We start from the raw sequence: 21,838 nt of genomic DNA on the forward strand, positions 1-21,838 counted from the left end.
TTTGCGCTACGGTTACGTAAGGCGAGGGTAGACCTCTGGCAAATATTACTAAGTTTATGACGCTGTAAACGTCAGCAATCAATTTTGGCAGCTACTACCAAATGCTTTTTGTGCTGCATTTTGAATTTTCTATGGTGTTACTCATTTTCCTATTTTAGTATCAACGAAGGCAAGTCTATTTTCGTCGCAAGGTTGTACTCCCCCACAGCCCCAAGAAGGATCGACTATCGCTTTAACCGCGAGTTTGATTTCGTCGGCCAGAGTGGCCGAGCGGTTCTAGGCGCTACAGTCTGGAACCGCGCGACCGCTACGGTCGCAGGTTTGAATCCTGCCTCGGGCATGGACATGTGTGATGTCCTTAGGTTAGTTAGGTTTAAGTAGTTCTAAGTTTTAGGAGACTGATGACCTCAGAAGTTAAGTCCCATAATGCTCAGAGCCATTTGAACCAGTTTTGATTTCGCAGAAGCACAAAAAATGTGTGTAAGCTGGAAGCACTGCCATACGGTTCCTCTCCCCACGGAGGCCCCCATGTTTGTTTACGCTAGCAGTCGGCTGCGACGTTAAAGTTTCCATGATATTTACATTTACATGTATTCCGAAAGACGCTGTACGGTGGACGGCAGAGGGTACCTCGTACAACAACCTACTACCTCCTGTTCCTCCCTGAAATAGAAACGGGAAAGAACGACTGATTCTGTGCCTCTGAAAGAGCCTCAGTTTGCCTTGTTTGAGATCTACGGTGGCAGCAGTAGAATCGTTCTGCAGTCATACGCAAATGCCGATTTCCTTTTCTCTATAGATTTTCGAGAAAATAACATCGTCTACTCTTCAGGGATTCGAATACACGAAGCATATCTGTAACATTCGCTTGTTGATCGGACCTGCTGGTAACAATTACAACAACAAACTTGTGAATTATTTCGACGTCTCCCTTCAGCCTCACCTGCTGGAGGGTCCCAAATACTCGAGCATTATTCAAGAATGGGTTACACAAATCTTGTTTATGTGGTCCGTTTTTTAAATGAACTATATCGTCTTAGAATTCTCACATTTCCGCGTGAGTCCCTCCGTCGGAGGTCGAGTCGGGCATACATGTGTGTGTTGTCCTTAGCGTAAGTTAGTTTAAGTAAGATTAAGTAGTGCGTAAGATTAGAGACCGATGACCTCAGCTGTTTGGTCCCATACGACCTTAGCAAGAATTTCCACTTTCCAATTCTCCCATTAAATGTAAGTCGACCATTTACCTTCCCCAAAACTGATCTTACTTTCCCATTCAATTTCGTGTAACTTTGTAATACTGTAGCCAGAAATGAAACTTTCACGACTGTGTCACGCACAGTAGCAGTAATAGTTAATGCACTTATTACAAGGTTGTTTTTCCTATTTATCTGCATTAACTTTCAAGTTTCTACATTTATAGCAGGCTGACATTGATCGCATCAAGTATAAATTCAGTCTAAGTCATCCTGTATCCTGTTAATGGAATGAACTGCAGCACTATTTGAAGCTGAAGACAGTGCATCAGGTCCTGTGTATTGATAGCCAATAGTCGACACCCCTGCCAGTTCTGCAACTCAACAGAGGTCATACGTCCTACGTCGTCAGATTTCCATTTAGCATGGGAGTAGTAGTGCTGCAGAAAGCGTCAGTAGTTTCACTGACTGTTGCATGAAAACAGTCCAGTCTTGGTAATTGCCTCTGTTCCACTATAATCCTGCGTGGCACACATCTGGACACTTCCACAAAGTCAGCTGGTCCACCCATCATTGTCAAGCAGCTGGGCAGCAGTGTGACGTCCAGTCTACGTTATACATCTCTCTGACGAGGTCGCGACCACCGCTACCATCACCAAACCTCGAATGCCTGTCTGCCGTCTAAACCTCTGGGCGTTTGGGCAGCTCGGGATTCTGCCACAGTTACGGAACTGTGAAGCTTGGGATCCGAGAATCCCCACCTCTATCACTGTGCCAACAGACAATTTCCTCGCCTTGTATCACCTGCGGAGAGTCGCAGTCCTTCATATTCACATGAAGCGGTCACATCAGGTCGCAGCTCATTGCTGAACACGAGGCTCCAGTGATGCAGCAGTAGGAGCAAATATTAGTGCCTGCTTCAGGAAGTCCAGACTGGAGACTGACGTACTAAGAGAGGATGGGACGAAGTATTCGCCTTACTTGGCACTGATGCTAGCGATGTCAGATTCCAGCAGATGTAAGCAAAATGCAAAAGGAAAGTTTCAATACTAACTAACTCCCTTCTCCAGCAGCACCTGCGTCCATGTTCGATATAAAACCGCCACCCAAACCCAGCAGACCTAGTAACCACATAATTAATGTCAATTTAGGGGTGTATTATTCTTGTACCCGATTATTCCGTCTACAGTCAATCAACGACTGTTTCCCGAACAATGCAGTGAAGTAAACAAAGAGTATGAGACGGCTAACTCTATCTGTTGGATCATTTACCGGTAAAGACTAAAGGAGCGACCCTATTATAATTACCCTGGAACACTCATAACAGTAACCTTGTCTCTGATGAACCCTTGCCGTCCAGGACAACATACTACTTTCTGTTACACAAGAAGTCTTTGAGTCATTCACATCTCTTAGAACCCTTTCTAAATGGTCAGATCTTCATTAACAGTATACAGTGAGAAACAGAGTCAAATGTATCCCAGAAATATGGAAAAATAGAAACTGCGGATTGCTTTTTGTTCATTGTTTACTACTGCGCAACAGTATTTTAAATGGTCAACTATTCCCAATTATATACAAATTAAAAATATTATTCATTTAGACTTTCCATTTATTACATGCATATGCTAATACAGGGTGTACATAAAGTTCGCGAACACTTCCAGTTATTTATTGCACAGGAATCAAATACTGTACAGACATTATACATATGTCACTTTGAAGAGAAACCGAGAAATTTTAGTTTCATGTATACCGCCACAGCTTAGTTCGGTTGTTGTTATGGTCTTAAATATTGAGACTGGTTTGATGCAGCTCTCCATGCTACTCTATCATGTGCAAGCTTCTTTATCTCCCAATACGTACTGCGGCCTACATCCTTCTGAATCTGCTTAGTGCATTCATCTCTTGGTCTCCTTCTAGGATTTTTACCCTCCACGCTGCCCTCCAATACTAAATTGGTTATCCCATGATGCCTCAGAACAAGTCCTACCAAATTCAAATTGTATGACATCTGTACAATGTTTAGTTCTTGTGCAATAAATAATTGAAAGTGTTCCCAGACTTAACGTACAACCTGTACCATAATCTGTAATATGTTTGTAAATACTGAAAATTTTGTGTTTTAAGGAAATTTATATATGTCTAAAACTATAGAGTATACTGACTACAATTTGATATACCGATCTCATAACCACTGGGAAGATTATCACTAACACTACAGCAGAGAGAAGTGGAGTCAAAGGCTGTAATATTGTGTATTGGTTAATAAAAAGAAAAAGAGAAGAAAAGAAAAGAAAAGGTTGAAAATGAGGGAAGAAATTGTGAATAAAAAGGGGGTTTTAAAGTCGTTAATGACCGTGAAAAAGGGAAAGAATGGAATGCAAATCGGACCTCGTATCACCGAAAAATTATCGGGCTTAGTGATTCGGAAAAGCTGTTGTTGGGGTGGTCCTTGTGGCGTTTCTGAGCAAAAGCAAACCAATCTCCACTACAAAAATTATTTGAAAGAGAACAGAGAATAACAAAATGTGATTAACAGAAGGAAAGGGCGTAGGTAAGTGTTTATCCTTTACCATGTTAACATGTCTTCTTTCGTGCGGTGTCCAAGTCTTCAAAAATCTCCTACTTCATTTCTGCGTGAAAAGTAGTAGCTGCTCCGAAATCTTGCAATCTTCCAGGAATCACCAATTTATACAAATCAAAACCATCTTCGTATTTAATGGAATTTATGTTACGTTGCTACTTCCATCCTCCGAATTTGATGCCAACTTCCACAATACGTCTGCACACCAATGAGTTTTTTCGTCTTGATCCGACCAAGACTAGCTAATAAATCAGTTAAGCTTCCGCTCTCAGAGACAAAAGACGGTTAGAAAACAAAAAGAGTTACCATATTAGTACCTTCATTTTCTTATATATTCTCTCTGCAGTCGAGCGCCGGTATAATTTATATCTGAGGGAACGAGTGTAGCGCGGTGAAATTCAAAGTCCCGCTACAATGGTTTAGCGTCTTGCTGCATCAACCACTTCAGTTAACGTGTTGCATGGAGTAAGAAACAGCCTCCTGAGTCGCTCTCCATACAGCATTTGCAATGGCATAAGACTGCCTCCAAGACTACAGTTGAGTCAACGTTTAACATGATCAGTGACATTTCCAGTGTAGGCCCGCGAGCTTTGCAGTCCCGCATACCGCGATTTTGTGAGCACCTCTACGGCAACACATCAGTGCTTTTCAAAGCTCTGCAGATGGCTAATGTTTTAGTCTGTATCCTTTATCACTTCACACCTCAAGGCTGGCAAAGGCGCCGCGAGATGTCAGGGACCTCGTTACGCCCTCTCGACAATAGCTACGCCACGCGCAGTGCGTCTAGCCTACCTTGCGGCAGCCAGGAGACGACGAAGAGTACGGCGACGCCGGAGAGCAGCAGCGTGGTGCGGCGGTTCCTGCGCAGCTCGCGGCGCGCGCGGCGGGAGTCGGCGGCGGTGTTGGCGTGCGCGTGCAGGTAGCGGGCGATGCGCGCGTGCACCGTGGCGAGCACGACGGCGGGCAGCACGGCCTGCAGCAGCAGCAGCCCCGCCGCGTACGCCAGCTGCAGGCGCCGCGACGGCCAGCGCTCGATGCACGCCTCGTACAGCACCAGCTGCAGCTGCGGCCCGGGGCCGCCCACCAGCGGCAGCGTCACGCGCTCCACCACCTGCTCAACACCGCCAGGCAGCGTGAGCAGTCTTACGCCTTATCAACTGGTTGCCAACAACCGAGTCGACAGCATCCGGGAGGCTTTAGAGTTTTAGACTGTTTGCAGGCAGAGGAGAATGGGACACTTTGGCCATTAAAGTCTGTCACTGGAAGCTGAATAGATACAGCACACGAACATGATGTACAGTTCCTTTTTTTTCACACTTGGGACTTCGCGTACAGAATATCACTCAGGCGAAGATATGGAACTTTCGCAACATCAGCGACTTTTATTGTAGGTGGCGATCCATACGCAGAGAGTCGACAAAAATGTGAGCACTACGGTCGCAGGTTCGAATCCTGCCTCGGGCATGGATGTGTGTGATGTCCTTAGGTTAGTTAGGTTTAATTAGTTCTACGTTCTAAGGGACTGATGACCTAAGATGTTAAGTCCCATAGTGCTCAGAACCATTTGAACCATTTTTTGTGAGCAGTTACGAACATTGTTGCCAGAAACAGCGAGTAGTCACATACCGGGAATTCAGTAGAGACAGCCTGCCAAATAGCTAAAGACCCAAGGTAATGCCCCTAGTCGAAAAGCTGACGTTTCTCTTTTATACCATTTTGTTCAGTACCTGTTATTCGTGTACTCCAGCGAAGAAGAGAATTGTGTCAGTGTACTGCACGGTGTTGACTAGTGTTTACTAATCAACTGTAAGGTTTTTTGAGAGAATTTTAGTGTATTACCTTTGCTTGAGCCGACTTTGGATCGTAGTTAAAAGAAAAACAAAATAGCAAAAAAGAAAAATAGAACAGAAACTGAATAGCGTAGTAGCACAACATAGATAGCGCCAATCGACTTTTCGGGTTAGTGACAGATTACTTGTGGTACAGACCAAAACTGTATTTGTCCGTAAGCAACTGGCTGTGTCGGCTACCGTTTAAAAGCTGCTGGCTGCTGACCTGGTGGTGTTGGGGCGACCTAAGAAGAATGCTTGGCACCTCTGGAGACGCTGGTCTCGCCTGGAATCATCGATGACGCTACGCCTCCCGTTTCACAGAGAATCGCTGCGTTGTCTGTGTGGCCAATCGCTGTGGTTTGAAGCGTTCGCGTGCGAAGGCGGCTTGTAATGTTAGCAGCCGGCCGCACATGGAGAAGTGCTGCCAGAAATGAGTTTCTCGGACGCAAGTAACGGAAAGAGCCACTGCTCGGTGCGGAGGTTTAATAATGGTCGATACCACAGTCGGGAAAGAAGTCCACTCCGCTATCCTGCCAGTGGATCTGTTCGAATTAAGGTGGATGTTCTGCCGCAGCGACTGTGTACTCCTGGTACTCCCAGATACAAATCGTGGCTCATGTAGCTACAAACGACACCTGTCACTTGGACTCAGAAGACATCCTCGGCTACTAGTGACTGGCACTTTTGGTGAAGATATGTAGCTCCTCCAAACAGAGGCTCAGACGATTCTCTGTCGATGCTGAGTGAACAACTTCTGCTGTTGGGTAGAGAACTGAAGCACCCTCACAGGCCCCGGTGCACGTAGGAAGCAGCTGTTAGGGTAGGTGACTGCATGTAGCTTTCACATGTTGGTTTTTTAGGATAAAGAAATTATTTCAGTGGCCCGATAAGAAGAATTCTGGTTCTACAAAGGGTACCATTCGTCGTAGTAATTCGGAGAAAAATTATGTTAATATGATATTAATTAAGTGAAATAGCTGTAATGGTTACAATACCCACACAGTACCACATAGCTGGTTAAAGCCGGACGTCAATGGCAATCAAATTCTAAATTCCGTCTGGAATGAGTATGGCAAAGAAACATTGAACTCTAGTAGTGAAGGCGCATAAATGGCTCTAAAAATGTCATAACATCTAGTTAGATTGGTAAAGATTCTCAATGCGAAATAATTTCGGCGAAGACAGATGTTAAAAATTGATGAATGATGGTCTTTGGATGCTTTTATAGAGCGTCTGCCTCTCGAGCATTTCATGAGGAACGTCTTAGGGTACACTTGGAGAAAATTTGGCGTAAATTTCCTGATGATTTTGTAGTATTCGGTGGAGGATTCAGCTTACCGGATATGGAACGGCAGACTAAAGTAGTTATGGCGTTTAGTAAGGATAGGGAATCGTATTAAATTGTTGTGAATGCCTCATATGAAAACTAATTTAAGCAGTTAATTTGAAAACCAACATATGAAGATAACATCTCAGATCTACTGGTGAAAAAGAGACCAGAACTTTTCGACTCAGCGTAGAAGAATTAATCATTGATCATAATGCCATCACAGCAACAATACTTAAGGGTGTCAACAGGATTTCAAGAAAGGTCGGAGAAGACAACTGCTTAGCAATAGCGCCAAGAAGCGGATTTCAGATTACCTGAACGGTCAGTATGATAATTTCATCTCAAACACTAACAATATTAAGTATTGGTGGACAAAGTTCAAGAGCACTGTACTGTACGCTGTAGACAGATCTGTGCCGATCAAATGTCTGTGCGATGGAAGTGTCCCGCTGTAATTCGATAATCGCGTCAGGAAGCTGCTGCGAAGGCCAAGAGATCTTCCCGGAAAATTTAAACGTAGTCAAACCCTCAAAAACTAACAAAAACCTAACGAAAGCAAAATTAGCGTAAGGAGAGCCATGCATGAAGCGTTAAATGAATATCAATGCAGAATTCTTTCACCGATTTGACAGAGTATCTTGAGAAATTTTGGTGGTATGTTAAATCAATAAACGTATGTTAGCCATCTCTCCAGACACTGTGTCATGGGTATAATGTAGACATCGTGGCAATTGGCACGGAAAAATACGTAAAATTTTTTAGGCAGCCATAATTTGTGCCCTGAGAATGGGCTTCAGGGGGCAACATAATGGTTTACATTTATTTACTTAGAATCGCAGGGAGATTCGTATTGTTTCTCAGCTCCTTAGCTATTCTGTAGAAAGGTTTGAGAATGTCATTTATTGAAGTACTAAATCTATTAACGTCATCCCAGTTACTTTATTGAGAGAATATTTCTGACTTTATAAGAGGTTTGTGAAATATACCTTAAAACCAAGGAAACATGATAAAAATAATAACCTTATTTCACCTTCAAAAAATCTCCGCTCCCTGCAGTATACATTTGGTAAACTGTTCAGGGTGCCCTTTCAAATCTCCTACTTTTCAAAGGCTCGGAAAAAATCATTAGAATAAAATTTCTTTAATGCTACTGATTGCTGATTACTTCGATAAATTTAGCTTTTGAATTATAACAGCTTAATGAAATTTGTACTATTTGTAAATTTTTAATTATCACGGGCAAAGTAGTCGAGGATTCAAGTACTACATATAGGAAAAGAAATTAATGTTACTGAAAGTGAAACAATAAGTTATTAACTTTATATACACCAATAACTATGCTTATTCACGTGCAATGGAATTTGCACTTCGCGAAGTATATAACTGTTGCGTCCGAGTTACATCTCTTCGCTACAAATGGCAGTGCGTATTGCATGTAAAATGTGGTGCGTGTTCGTGATGTTAACAATACTGAGATAGAGAATGTATATTTCGTTGGTAACGGGCAGCCTAATACCCTCTATTAAGATAAGCTGAGCGTCCATTTTATGAATACCGCTAGCAGTACCAGAGTAACTTTTACAGAGGTACGCAAATGTATGAGTACTTCACAATCACATGGAAAGTTTGGGGTGGAATACAGACAAAATCCTCAGACGAGTTACGTTAATATTTTCAGACATACGATTAATCCACAACATGCTAAAATTCTAACTGGGTTATTAAGAGTGGAAAATCAAGAAACTTGAAACCATAAGTGAATGAGATAGCAAACTGAGTTTCCTAGACAACATAACCCTCCTGGCCGAAAGTAATGGAAGAAGCAGACTATATTGTAAAGTGTGCATATTAATCATTAACAATGAAACTAAGACGAAGTAATCAAATGTGACAGAATCTAGAATAGCGAATAAACATAAGATTTGAGGAATGTATGCAATTAAAATTGTGAATGAATTCTGATATGTGGAAGCAAGATATGAAAGGGACACTATGGAATGGTATGGAAATAGTACCTGGCCCATCACGAAAAGGGCGAAGGGGAACTGTAACACTCGAATACGTTTCGTACAGATCAGAGTTAACGTAAATATAACTGATACCAATTATTTTATGTCACGTATTATATCATTCCCATAAGTTTGGAAGAAGTCGGCGGCCGACTAATTACAGATGGGACTCGATTAACCGGACTAATTGCTGTCGTAAGCCATATGGATAATCGGATATACGTATAACTGAATGTATGCAAAAAGCGATTTTTGTGCTATTAGCTCTAGGAAGATAACCCACGTCGTCCGTGTATTTTTGTCTTTTAGGTACACTGTCATACGTTTATCTTCCTACGTATAATACTTAATATTTGGTGTTCACTCAAAACAACAAAAACAAATTAAATTTATTAAAATCAACATAACACAACGTTTATCAAGAGGTTTGAAACCCATTTCTGTATGTTCATAATATTTTCTTAAAATTTCTGAAATACTATAATCCTAATCACGTAATACCTAATAAACGTGACGTAGGACAGTCATTGTAGTTCAATTTTGTTTACGCCAAATTGTAATTTCGCATTAACAATTTGTGCTTTCCTTTGCTGCAACATCACGAATCCATTGTAGTAAACACATGGTATCACATCCTATTTTTCTAACCATTTGAAAGCTGTTTCCGGGGCTTCAAATGCTTCCGCAGGAAATGGTCTTACTTCATTTCCTGCGGCTACGTTTTCTTCTGGTGTCATCTTCTTGCATTTCCTGTTGTTAGTTTGGCTGCAATATGTGTTCAAAAATTTCATTACCCCACATGATTTGAAAACCGTTATCATTAGTGTCACAGGTGAGGCGCTGTCTCATATCATCGGCATCACATTCTTGGCGTATTTTTATGTTTGTCACTAGCACTTTTATATCCTTCGAATCATCCGTATGGATTATTGAATATTCGTGCACTCTTCCAAAATTCGTTCGTAGTTTTCTTTTCAGTCAAATCGTACTCATATACAACCATGAAACAACAGTTCCATAAATTCATTTGCTGAGCGATGTCTTCGTTAACAGATAACAATCTACGTAAAAGTTGGTTTCGATAAAGTCGTTTCATTGTTATGAAAACGCTTTGTTTCATTGGTTGAAGTAAATATCTCACATTAGAAGGCAAAAGATTTACAGGAAGAAGTGATAGAGTTGAAAGCAAGTATGGGTTCTTAATCGAATACTAGTTCAGTTTTACGAAGAGTTGTCTGAAGCTCAAAGTCCCAAATAGCTGCTCCTAGAGTTCGGACACAGGGCCACATTGCGACTGTTAAAGAAGGCACAAGGATACAGAACAGGTTCCCAGATATGTGGGTGGCTCGTAGACTTCTTAAATAACAGAACCCGGTATATTGTCCTAGACGGTGAACGTTCTTCAGAGAAAAGTGTATCGTGAGGAATGGCCCAGGGATATGCAACAGGACCAGTCTTATTTTCTATGTACATAAATGATGTGGCTGAAAGGGTAAGCAGCAGTCTGCGGCTGTTTGCTGATGATGCTGTGGTGTACGGGACCGTAGAAGAATACAAAATAACACAGACAAAATTTTAAGTTGGTGTGTGGAATGTCGACTGGCTCCAAATGTAGAAAAATGTAAGTTAATGTATATGTGTAGGAGAAAAAGAGGAGAAAAAGTCCTCTGATGTTCGACTACAGCATATTAGTAGTGTGCGGTTTGACACAGGCAGTCACGTCGATTAAATACTAAGCTTACAGTTGTAATACGAAATGGAATGAGCATGTAATGATTGTAGTAGGGAAGGCGAATGATCGACTTTGTATTATTGTGGGAACTTTGGGAAAGTGTAATCTTTAAAGGGGGCCGCACGTAGGACACCAAAGTTATCCACAGCTCAGGTCCATTCGAGTATTTGGGATCTTCACTAAGTCGGACTGAAGGAAGAAGTCGAAGTAATTTAAAGGCGAGCTGCTTTTTTTATTACCGGTAGCTTCAGACACGGCGCACGTATTAAGGACATGCTTTGGCAACTTAAATGGGACTCATTGAAGGGAAGGCGATGTTGTCTTCAAGGACGAGTATTGATAAAACTTAAAATACCGGTGTTTGAGACTGACTGTGGAACGACTTTACTACCACAGATGTACATTTCGATATAGGTACACGGAGACAAGATTAGAGAGATCAGCATCCGGCCACCCCTTAAAATTAACCGTGCCAAATCCGACCTTAACCATGCCGACCCTGCGCAAAAAGTAGAAGAAGATGACAAGATTCGAGAGATTAGGGTTCCTGCGGAGGCAAATAGACAGTTTTCATTCCCTCTTTCTATTTGTGAATGGAACAAGAGAGTAAGTGAGTGATAGTTGCATAGGGTATCCTTTTCCACGCACCATATCTACCTCAAGCTAATTATCTAGCTTACTACGAGTTTCTCCTTCTTTTAATCACTCCACAATGTTTCTTTTATCTTTAAGCGATAACTCCATTCTCTTACGCTTTGACATTTTTAAGCACAGACGCGACACGGGGCCGTGGCAGAGCCACTGGCAACTGTCTAATTAAAACAGTAATGAACCGCTTGGAGCAGAGGCGCGCGTTGTCCGGGTGGGCAGTGCCAGAAGGACGTGTCCGCACACGCACACACTACACTACAAAGGTATTTGCTCACTGTTGACAATCGGGATGGTTGCGAATCCGTACAATTCAATTACGGACAATGGAATCTCCATTGTATTCAAAGCTGGGGTTTAATTTCACATCCTACTTTTAATTTCTGCCTGTAAGGTCGTATTCATTGAGACGATCGCGACTCCCTGCAGAATTTTTTTCAGGTTCTCCGAATTACAAACGAGCAGCAATATCCCTCTGTCTGTAACTTTTGGTTGATGAAGCGGACTTATAAGAATTCTGAGTATTTGGAGTCTGTAGAAATTTTAGATGAATGGAAAATGCTTTTCTAGACGTTCATGGCCGATGCTCATCCCGACCGATACTCCCATATCTTAACAGGAAGTCTTCTGATCGTTAGTCTTTTATTGTTCGATGCTATTGTGTTCCAGAATTAGCATGTAATCTTTGTTAGCTGTCGAAGTAGTTGACCTACTGCGAACGCATTTAAGAGAGTAATGTTTTGCTGCCTTATCTGAAGGCAGAGAAATGTCTTAGAGGTTGTGTAACTTCTGGAAATTGGTGTCTAACAGAGGTAAAAGCTGCGAAGTGTTTTGAGCAGTTCTGCGTTTGTATACTAACACTATCATTTCAGAGTCCATAATTACACGGAGCTCGCTACGTTGACAGGTGGTCGTTGATACAGTAATTAAATTACTGTATGATCGACCTCCCGGCAGAGTTGAGTAGCTGGTGCTTTAAGACATAGTAGCAGGAGGTTTTGGCTGGAGGTATGGGCCTGGAGAAATTGGACTAACTTGCATAGCCTCCTGGTAATCTAAAGTGATTGACTTTATTGTGAGATTTTCGATTTTATTTATGAGTTCTCATTCCGAAACTTTTTATTTCCTGACAATGCCTATCACATTGTAAATAATCAGTTAAAAATTAGTTTCGAAGTTCCATATATCCTTTCCTGGTAACCTGGAGTTTGCCTTAGTGTTTTGACATTTCCACCCTCCATCGCTGATGAGAGCGAGGATTACTGATTCGAAGTAAAATACCCTTTCCTTCACCTACTAGTGCAGGAAAGTAATAGGAAATCTCTGATAAACAGTATGGTTTTCGACAGTTAATTAAAACAGCTGGTGTAACAAGGTACAGCAATCAGTCACAACATGTGTTTTTTGTAGCAGATCCGCATTTCAGTGCTACAAGTAATACAGGAACCAATTAAACTACTATCATGATGCACGTTAACACGAAAGTACAATTAATAAATTTCACACGTAAGTGGATGATATATACATGCAGATGAGGATATCACATTTGAGTTATAACCAACTATGTATGTACAATACGCTACTGTAACATGGCGTATGTATAGAGGGCGCCATAGCCATATATGAAGTATACCAAGGTCAGTTGCGAGGTAATTGTAAATACCGACCTCAGCGCAGTTTGAATCTTGACGTGTATAGTCCATGAGCGACTGTGTCAAATAACGGCTTAACTTTGATAACTTTTCCTGCTGGTAAGTACCATCTACTTATATGTGAAACTTATAAAGAGATACTTTGCTGTTAGCAACTACGCGATGATACTTTAATTGGTTCCTGTACTACGTCTAGCATTGCAGATGGTAACTCAGTGACCGAAATCTAGATCAGCTGTAATAAACGCAAGCTGCGACTGATTGCTGTACCTTTTTTCACCAACAAAAATAAGCAAGACCGCTGAGCATTTCCAGGTTTCACGTTGAGTCAAATTTAAGATAGCTAATTACCTGAAGATGTTGGTTTAATATGCATAGCAAAGGCTTGAAGAACGTTATCTGAGGCATAAAAATTATAACTTCTGGGAAAAATACTCTAAAATCGAATCGTCAACTTAAATTCCATACGTACACTGTTGGAGAATAAAATCACAACAACAAGAAGGAGAGTTGTGCGACATTAGCGAAAGCCGGTAGCAGTGTTTCTACAGCTGAAATATGTCTATTAAAATTTCGCGTCAGCTGCGTAAGTGTGCCGCTAGTACTGCCCCTATGAGGATGCAACTCACTTTTTTTAAAAATACAAGCTGTAACGGTCGTGAGCATTAGTTACCTTTGAGATTGGACGTTATGAGTTTATGTAAGTCAATAGTGCCTTCAAGGCATTGACTGTGTAATAACGAAGTCGTGTAATACTGCTATTAGAAGCTGGATATTTCTTCTGCGATACAGGAGAAAGACTTGACGCGAATGTAGACACTACATGATTGCTGGCGGCGGTGGCCTCGAGAATGTATGGTTGCAAGAAGACCGGACTCCAGACAGCCACGTATCACTGCCAAGAGGGAAGACCATCGTGTTCGGCGTATGGCTCTGGCGCATCGTACTGCATCTGCAGCAGCAGTTGGCACCACAGTGACACAGTGGACTATGACAAATCAACTGCATCGAGGACAACTCCGAGCCAGACGCCCTGTAGTGTGCATTCGACAGACCCCAAACAACCGCCATCATTTCAGTGGCGTCAAGAGAGAGCTCATTGGAAGGCAGGGTGGAAGTCTGTTGCGTTTTCCCGATAAATTCTGGTGGCCGACTGTTTGTTAGAAGGACGCCAATGAGGGCTTGTAACCAACCTGTCTGGGTGCTATACACACTGAACCTACACCTGTAGTTATGTCTGGGGTACGATTTCTTGTGACAGCAGAAGGACTGTCATGGTTATACCACCCATCCTGACAGCAAAGTTGTACGGCAGTCTGATGAATAGATCTTTTTTACTGCCATTGATGAACAGCAAGCCAGGGCATTGTGTAAACTGAAAATGGAAGAGGGAGAAAGGAAAGGAAAGGGAAGAAACTCACGACGTCAGCTCTATTGGGACTCTATGCGATTTCAGCGACGCCAGATAAAAATGCTCTCCGGACCGGGTTTCGAAACCGGGATTTCCTGCTTACTAGGCATTTTCGTTAATCACTGCGCCCCGCGGAGCAAGTGTTTATCGAACTTACGTGAATTATCTCCGTACGTCTCTCGGCTGACCATTCCCTCATAGCGTCACTTTTCTGCAGTCCCCTCCATGTCCTCCATGCTCGCTACTTTGAGGTTCCCGAGGGAGGTCGAAGGTATTGTACATTCTCACTGAAGGTGGTGAATTATTAGCCCATTCAAGGCGACTCTGGTATACGAGTGTGTCTTGTTCGTTCTTTCGGATATGCCCAAAAGAGCTAACACCACGCATTCAGATAATTCCTGGTGGTGTTCTCCAACTTGTTAACTCTCGCCCATAAACCGCTGTTGTAACTCAACACGCTCTGCAGAATGTCGACATGTTTCCTTGAGCTACTCTATTATCAAATCTGTCTCCAATCGAGCACGTATGTAAAATGATCGGACGATAAATCCAGCGTCATCCAAAAACACATTTCGATCACTATATTGACGGGAACGTGTGACAGGCATGGAAGTGATGGCACTTGTTAACACAATGCATGCACGTCTGCATGCTTGCGTTCAACATTCTGGCCACTACACCGGTTATTAACGTACCAAGATTTCACATTTGCAATGTCTTATCTCGCTCTTATCTTAACCTGCTATCTTGCAGCGTTAATCATTTAAATGTGATACCTAGAATAATTTATTCCCATATTTTCGTTTATTTTTTATGTTGCGTTTTTTCCCGTCAGTGTTTTATAAAAATAAATGTCTTAATGAGTGTATGTGTGTATGTTCCGCATCTCATTAAACTACTGGGACTGTTTCAACCAAACTTGATTCACATATCCGTTGGTTTCAGGCAACAATCGCTGACGGGATAAGAACCAAAGACCTATCATAATTCACCACATGTGACGTCATAAAAAACGAGATGCATTAAAAACTCCGCATGATGCGTCACTTTCAAATTTATTTCTCCTTTGCTACTAACTCTGTTCCCAAAATATTTCACATGTAGTGTCCACATTGGCACGAAATGTATTAGCACATATACGTCACTGCACGACACATAGTTCAAGAGACACGACATTACAAACATTCAGATACCCGAAAAAATGTCGCATCGTATAAAAAGTTTTAATACATTTACTCTTACTATTTACCCACTCCTACAGTCGAGTCAACTGAATGAAATCCAAGGCTCCGGGCAGCACTTTTGACAGCTTTCAACTGCGAAGCGCATATCGCTCTAGGCGAAAACAGTAGCCATCGATAGAGCTATGGAGAAGCGTTACCATAGAGACGTTTACAATATAGGGTTGGAGACACGCTGTGCAGCTGCGTCAAACGTACAGAAACTGTCCGAGATTCTGTACGTACAAATCAGTACTTTTCTTTGGAGTCATCAGTCTTCTGATTGGTTCGGAGCGACCTGCCACGAATTCCTCTCCTCGGCCTACCTGTTGACCTCAGAGTAGCATTTGCAGCCTACGACCTCAATTAACTGCTGGATGTATTCCAATCTCGGGCTTCCTCTACAGTTTTTGCGTCTGCAGCTGCCTCTAGTACCCTGGAGGTCACTCCCTTATGTCTCATTTCCTGACGTCGTCACAGATGTCAATTCTTATCGTCAATGTCTTCCACATATTCCGTTCCACTCCGATTCTGAAGAGAACCTCCTCATTCCTTACCTTATCAGTCCACCAAATTTTCAACATTGAGCTGTAGCTTCACATCACAAATGCTTCGATTCTCTTCTCTTCTGGTTTTCCCGCAGTACACGTTTGACTGCCATACAATGCTGTGATCCAAACGTACATTCTCAGAAATTTCTTCCTCAAATTAAGGTCTGTGTTTCATACTAGTAATTTCTCTTGGTCAGAAATGCCCTTCTGCCAGTGCTAGTCTCCTTTTTATGTCCTGCATGCTCCGACCGTCATTGCTTATTTCGCAGCCTAGGTAGTAAAATTGCTTAACTTCATCTACTTTGTGACCGTCAATCCGGATGTTAAGTTTCTCGCTGTTCTCATTTCTGCTACTTCTAATTACTTTCGTCGTTCTTCGATTTACTGTTAACCCATATTCTGTACTCATTAAACTGTTCGTCCATTCAGCATATCATGTAATTCTTCGTCAGTTTCATTCAGGATAGCAATGCCTTCAGCGTATCGTGTCATTAATATCCTTCCATCATGAACTTTAATTTCATTCCTCAAGTTTTCTTTTATTAGCGTCATTGCTTCTTGGATACACAGATTGAACAACAGGGCCGAAATACTACAACCCTGGCTTCCACTTACACCCTTTTTAATCTGTGCACTTCGTCCTTGGTCGTCCACCATTAATTTTCCCTCTTCCCTCTTGTTCATATTGTACACTGCCCATTTCGCTCTATAGCTTATACCTATTTTTCTCAGAATTTCGAACATCTTGCACCATTTTACGCATTCGAGTGTTTTTTCCAAGTTGACAAATACTATGAATGTGTCTTGATATATAATTAGTATTGCTTCCATTAACAACAGCAACGTCAGAATTGACTCTCTTGTGCCTTTATCTTCCCTAAAGCTACACTGATCATCATCTTCTTTTCCATTATTCTATATATTATTCTTGTGAGCAACGAATCATGAACTATGTTTATGTGAATTCCCAAGGGACTAAACTGCTGAGGTCATCGGTCCATGGACTTAGGAACTACTTAAACTAACCTAGACTAACTTACGCTAAGGCCAACACACACACACACACACACACACACACACACACACACACACACACACACACACAGGCCCGAGGCAGGACTCGAACCTCCGGCTAGAGGGTCCGCGCAATTCGTGAACGGCGCCTTAAACCTCGCGGTCACTCCGCACGGCTGTATGAGCTCTTACGCTGACTGTGAGATAGTTCTCGCACTTGTCGTGTCTTGCAGACTGCGGAATTGTGTGGAAGATATTTTCCGAAAGTCGGATGGTATGTCGCCAAACTCATACTTTTTACACGTCAACGTCTATAGTCGTTTTGTTGCCACTTTCACCAATGATTTCAGAGATTATGATAGAATGTTATCTATCCTTTCTGCCTTATTTGATCTCAATTCCTCCAAAGCTCTTTAAAATTCTGATTCTAATACTGGATCCCTTATCTCTTCTAAACCGACTCCTGTTTCTTTTTCTCTCACCTCATAAACTCTTCCCTTCATAGAGGCCTTTAGTGTACTCTTTCAACCTATCCGCTCTCTCCTCTGCATTTAATGCTGGAAGTCCCATTGCCACCTTAATGTTACCATCGTAACTTTTGATTTCACTGAAGGATGTTTTCACTTTCCTATATGCTGAATCAGTCCTCCCGATAATCATTTATTTTTCGATTTATTCACATTTTTCGTGCAGGCATTCCGTCTCAGCTTCCCTGCACTTCCTATTTATTTCATTCCTCAGTCACTTGTATTTCCCTAATCATTTTTGTACCTCCTTCTTTCATCGACCAACTGAAGTATTTCTTCTGTTACCCACAGTTTCTTCTCAGTTACCTTCTTTGTACATATGTTTCTCTCTTCAACTTCTGTCATTGCCCTTTTTAGAGATGTCTGTTCCTCTTTAACTGTAGTCCATACTGCGCTACTACTTATGCCTATATCTATAGCCTCAGATACCTTGAAGCTTATCTCGTCATTCCTTAGTACTTCTGTATCCCATTTTCTGATAAGAACAACCCCGTCGCTGAACTGTTCACAGAAACACACTCTCTGCTCTACCTTCCTGCGCGTAACGAATCCTACTCATGTTACACATTTCTTTGGTGCTGTTGACATTACCCTATACCCTTCTGACCAGAAATCCTTGTCGTCTTTTCATTTCACATAACTGACCCCTACTATATCTAGATTGAGCCCTTGGATTTAACTTTTCTGATTTTATAGCTTCCGTACCACATTCATGCTTATGACATTCCACGCCCCGACTGGCAGAACGTTATCCTGTAGTTGGTTATTCAGTCTTTTTCTCATGGTTGACTCCCCCATCTGAATGGGTGTTATTCGCGACCTTTTTCCAATGGACAGATCATCACGACTCTTTCTCAGTTACAGGTAACAAGTGCTCTGGGTACACGTTATGTGTCTTTATCGCAGAGGTTTCCATTTCCTTCTGCATCCTTATGCCGGTAACCATTGCTGTATCCTCATGCCGATAATCATTGCTGATTCTTCCACCTTCAGGGGCAGTTTTCCATCCCAAGGACAGGATAGTGCCCTGAACCTCTGCCCGCTACTTCGTCCTGTTTGAAAAGGCCGTTGGCAGAATGTGGGTGACTTCTCATACAGGAAGTCTTCAGCTGCCAATGCTGTTTATTAATCAAAATTTACGCAGTGGTAGGTTTCGAACCCATAACCGAGAACTTATCAAAGACGTTACCCCTAGATCACCGGAGCGGGGTGTGTGCTTTTTGCATATTTCTTTATACGGTTGTTTCATAAAAACAAAGGTATTTTCACGAATACAAGGAACTCAATTTTTTTCGATATTGCATTATAAACGCAGTTACATTTTTATTCTCCTTTCAGTTATAAATTTGGCAAAATGAGTACTCGGGCAATGCCGGCTTTGCCGACTTGCATGTCTTTAAATCATAGTGAGGAGGTAGTACCGTCATTGCTCAGAATTTTGTTTTGTATTAGATTCCTATATTATCTAAATTTTTCCACTCACTATAATCAAATGTACATGTTATGACGATAAATAGCTTCTGAAGTGGGCCAACAGGAGTTACAGGGGCTTAATATTCTCAAGGACAGGTTACTTTCAAACAGTATTTACTGGTTCTCGATGGAAAATATTGTATCCCTTACAGGAAGCAGAAGAAAATTTTGTAGAAAGTAAGGATAAGAAAACAAAAGTTTAACGATCAGTTGATGTCATTAAAAGCGGAGAAAAATCTCGATATCGAAAAGGATGAAGAAGGATATTCGTGTCGTCCTTTTCTAAGGAACCACTTGGGTACTCATCTACAGAGATTTTAAGAAAATCGAAATGTGGAAAACAAGACTTAGGTTTTAACGTATCTCCTCCCAAATGCCAAATCTGTGCTTTAACCAGTGCACCAAATTATTCGCTTACAAATGTGGTGAGATTCTGTAAGCGACACGCAATCGGTTTCTACTCTGAGGTACTGACCACGAAAATGTGAAGTTTCTCCGTGCTGAATTTCAGAATATTACCGCAGGATCGTTCTCGATAGGCGTACGGTCCTTTTCGACATCAATAGCGTGTATACAATTTTGCTGCTTGGCTGCCTTTCCGGGTTGTTTACGCTGATTTCCGCTGTGCGAGCTAGCTAGAGCCCGAAATCAGCCAACCACACTAATCGGGAAGGACTGCAATTATGCATGGTTCATAGGACTACCTGTTAGCGTCGTTGAAAATATTTTGACTTCGTCCGCATGAGTTCACTTCCCCGAGGAGCCAGCGTACCTCCTGAGCGGCGTGGTGTAGGCGCGTTGTCTCAGGTGCTTTGCCACGGTTCACGCGGCTAACCCCGTCTGAGGTTCGACTCCTCCCTCGGGCATGGGTGTCTGTGTTGTCCTTAGAGTAAGTTAGTTTAAATAAGATTAAGTAGCCTAGGAACCGATGACCTCAGCAATTTGGTCCCATAGAAACCTACCACCCCTTATCCCTAACTTATGATACTTCTTTAATATTATCATTTTTTTCGGAACATGCTTCTTTACATAGTTTGAGCAACTCCGGCTACATCAATCTTTATATCTTTCGAGTGTGCAAATTCACAATTGATAAGTTACATCAAGCAAGTAAAGAGAACGAGATTTTCAAATGGAATCTTCAACTCACCTCACAAATAATCATTAAAATTTACATTGACAAGAATGACACACTATAACAATGTTATACAGCAGAAATAAAGGAACAGGGAGTGATGTTTGGGAGACAATGTAATACAACCATCAAAACAACTGTAAGGAGATAGAGTACAAATCTGTCTGCTCTGTTGTATGTGAAACCTAATCAGACATAATCAAAATAAATTACGTACGTGCAGGACATCATTATGTATGTTGTATCTGGACGTACAAGTGTCATATATGTACAAGAAGTTTTACCTTTAAGGAGAAACTGGAAAAGTGAATTCCCACCAAAATTCTCAGAGCATTTCGTCTTAGAGCCCATGCACGACTGACATTCAAAAAATGGTTCACATGGCTCTGAGCACTATGGGACTTAACATCTGAGGTCATCAGTCGCCTAGAACTTAGAACTACTTTAACCTAACTAACCTAAGGACATCACACAAATCCATACCCGAGGCAGGATTCGAACCTGCGACCGTAGGGGTCGCGTGGTTCCAAACTGACGCGCCTAGAACCGCTCGGCCACAACTGCCGGCACGACTGACATTGTTTTGAGTTTTTTATGAAAGCCGATTGATGTGGAATGATTTCGTAACTACCGCAGGACGTCGATTTCTAGTTCATTCTATGTCTTGAAGCGGTATTTGAAGAATTGGAATAAACTACAAACAGTGGGGAGGAGTTAAAATATGTTCAGATGTGTGTGAAATTTAATGGGACTTAACTGCTAAGGTCCTCAGTCCCTAAGCATACACACTACTTAACTTTAACTATCCTAAGGACAAACACACACACCCATGCCCGAGGGAGGACTCGAACCTCCCCCGGGACCAGCCGCAGGGGACGAGTTAAACTAAGAAGATGTAGCTAACGAAAGGACATTTTTAAGGTCTCTGCAATAATTTCGATTAACCGCGCGAGAATATCTGACAAAGAAGTTTTATTTTCAAAAACGATACTAATGACGTCGTTTTGTAGTTGGAGACCCACAGGGGAGTATCAAGGTTCTGACACAACGTAATCGGTATGGAAATCTAGCTGGAGAAGCCAAGGCAGCGCGCGGCTTGCGAGGTCCGTGTTGAGTGTTACCTCGGGCTCCACTCAACGTTAGACATTGCACCTTACTGACCTCGGCTGTATATGTCTCGACGGAGGATAAGAGACTTCGCTTATCCTGGATCATAAGAGCCACTTACCACGACACTAAACGTGTGACAGAAATATCATCTGTTACGTAAAGTTATCGGGAGTGAAGGGACAGCCGACCGGGGTGGCCGTGTGGTTATAGGCGCTACAGTCTGGAACCGCGCGACCGCTGCGGTCGGAGGTTCAAATCCTGCCTGCATGGATGTGTGTGATCTCCTTAGGTTAGTTAGGCTTAAGTAGTTCTAAGTTCTAGGGGACTGATGACCTCAGATGTTAAGTCCCATAGTACTCAGAGCCATTTGAAGTGAAGGGACAACGGACATTGTGTCAAGGCATTAGCTAAGAA

The 21,838-nt window shown here is 42.1% G+C and overlaps 1 protein-coding gene across 1 annotated transcript in view; it reads right to left on the reverse strand.

Moving 5' to 3' along the window:
• LOC126474507 (neuropeptide Y receptor type 2-like) overlaps positions 1–21,838 on the reverse strand; it is a 235,576-nt gene that overhangs the window by 68,359 nt on the left and 145,379 nt on the right. The window contains exon 3 of the mRNA XM_050101978.1: positions 4,573–4,891. Within this exon, the coding sequence (XP_049957935.1) occupies positions 4,573–4,891 (319 nt within the window). The remainder of the gene's footprint in view (positions 1–4,572; positions 4,892–21,838) is intronic.

The sequence above is a fragment of the Schistocerca serialis genome, chromosome 4 (assembly GCF_023864345.2).
Source record: "Schistocerca serialis cubense isolate TAMUIC-IGC-003099 chromosome 4, iqSchSeri2.2, whole genome shotgun sequence".
NCBI classification, from domain to species: Eukaryota; Metazoa; Arthropoda; class Insecta; order Orthoptera; family Acrididae; genus Schistocerca; species Schistocerca serialis.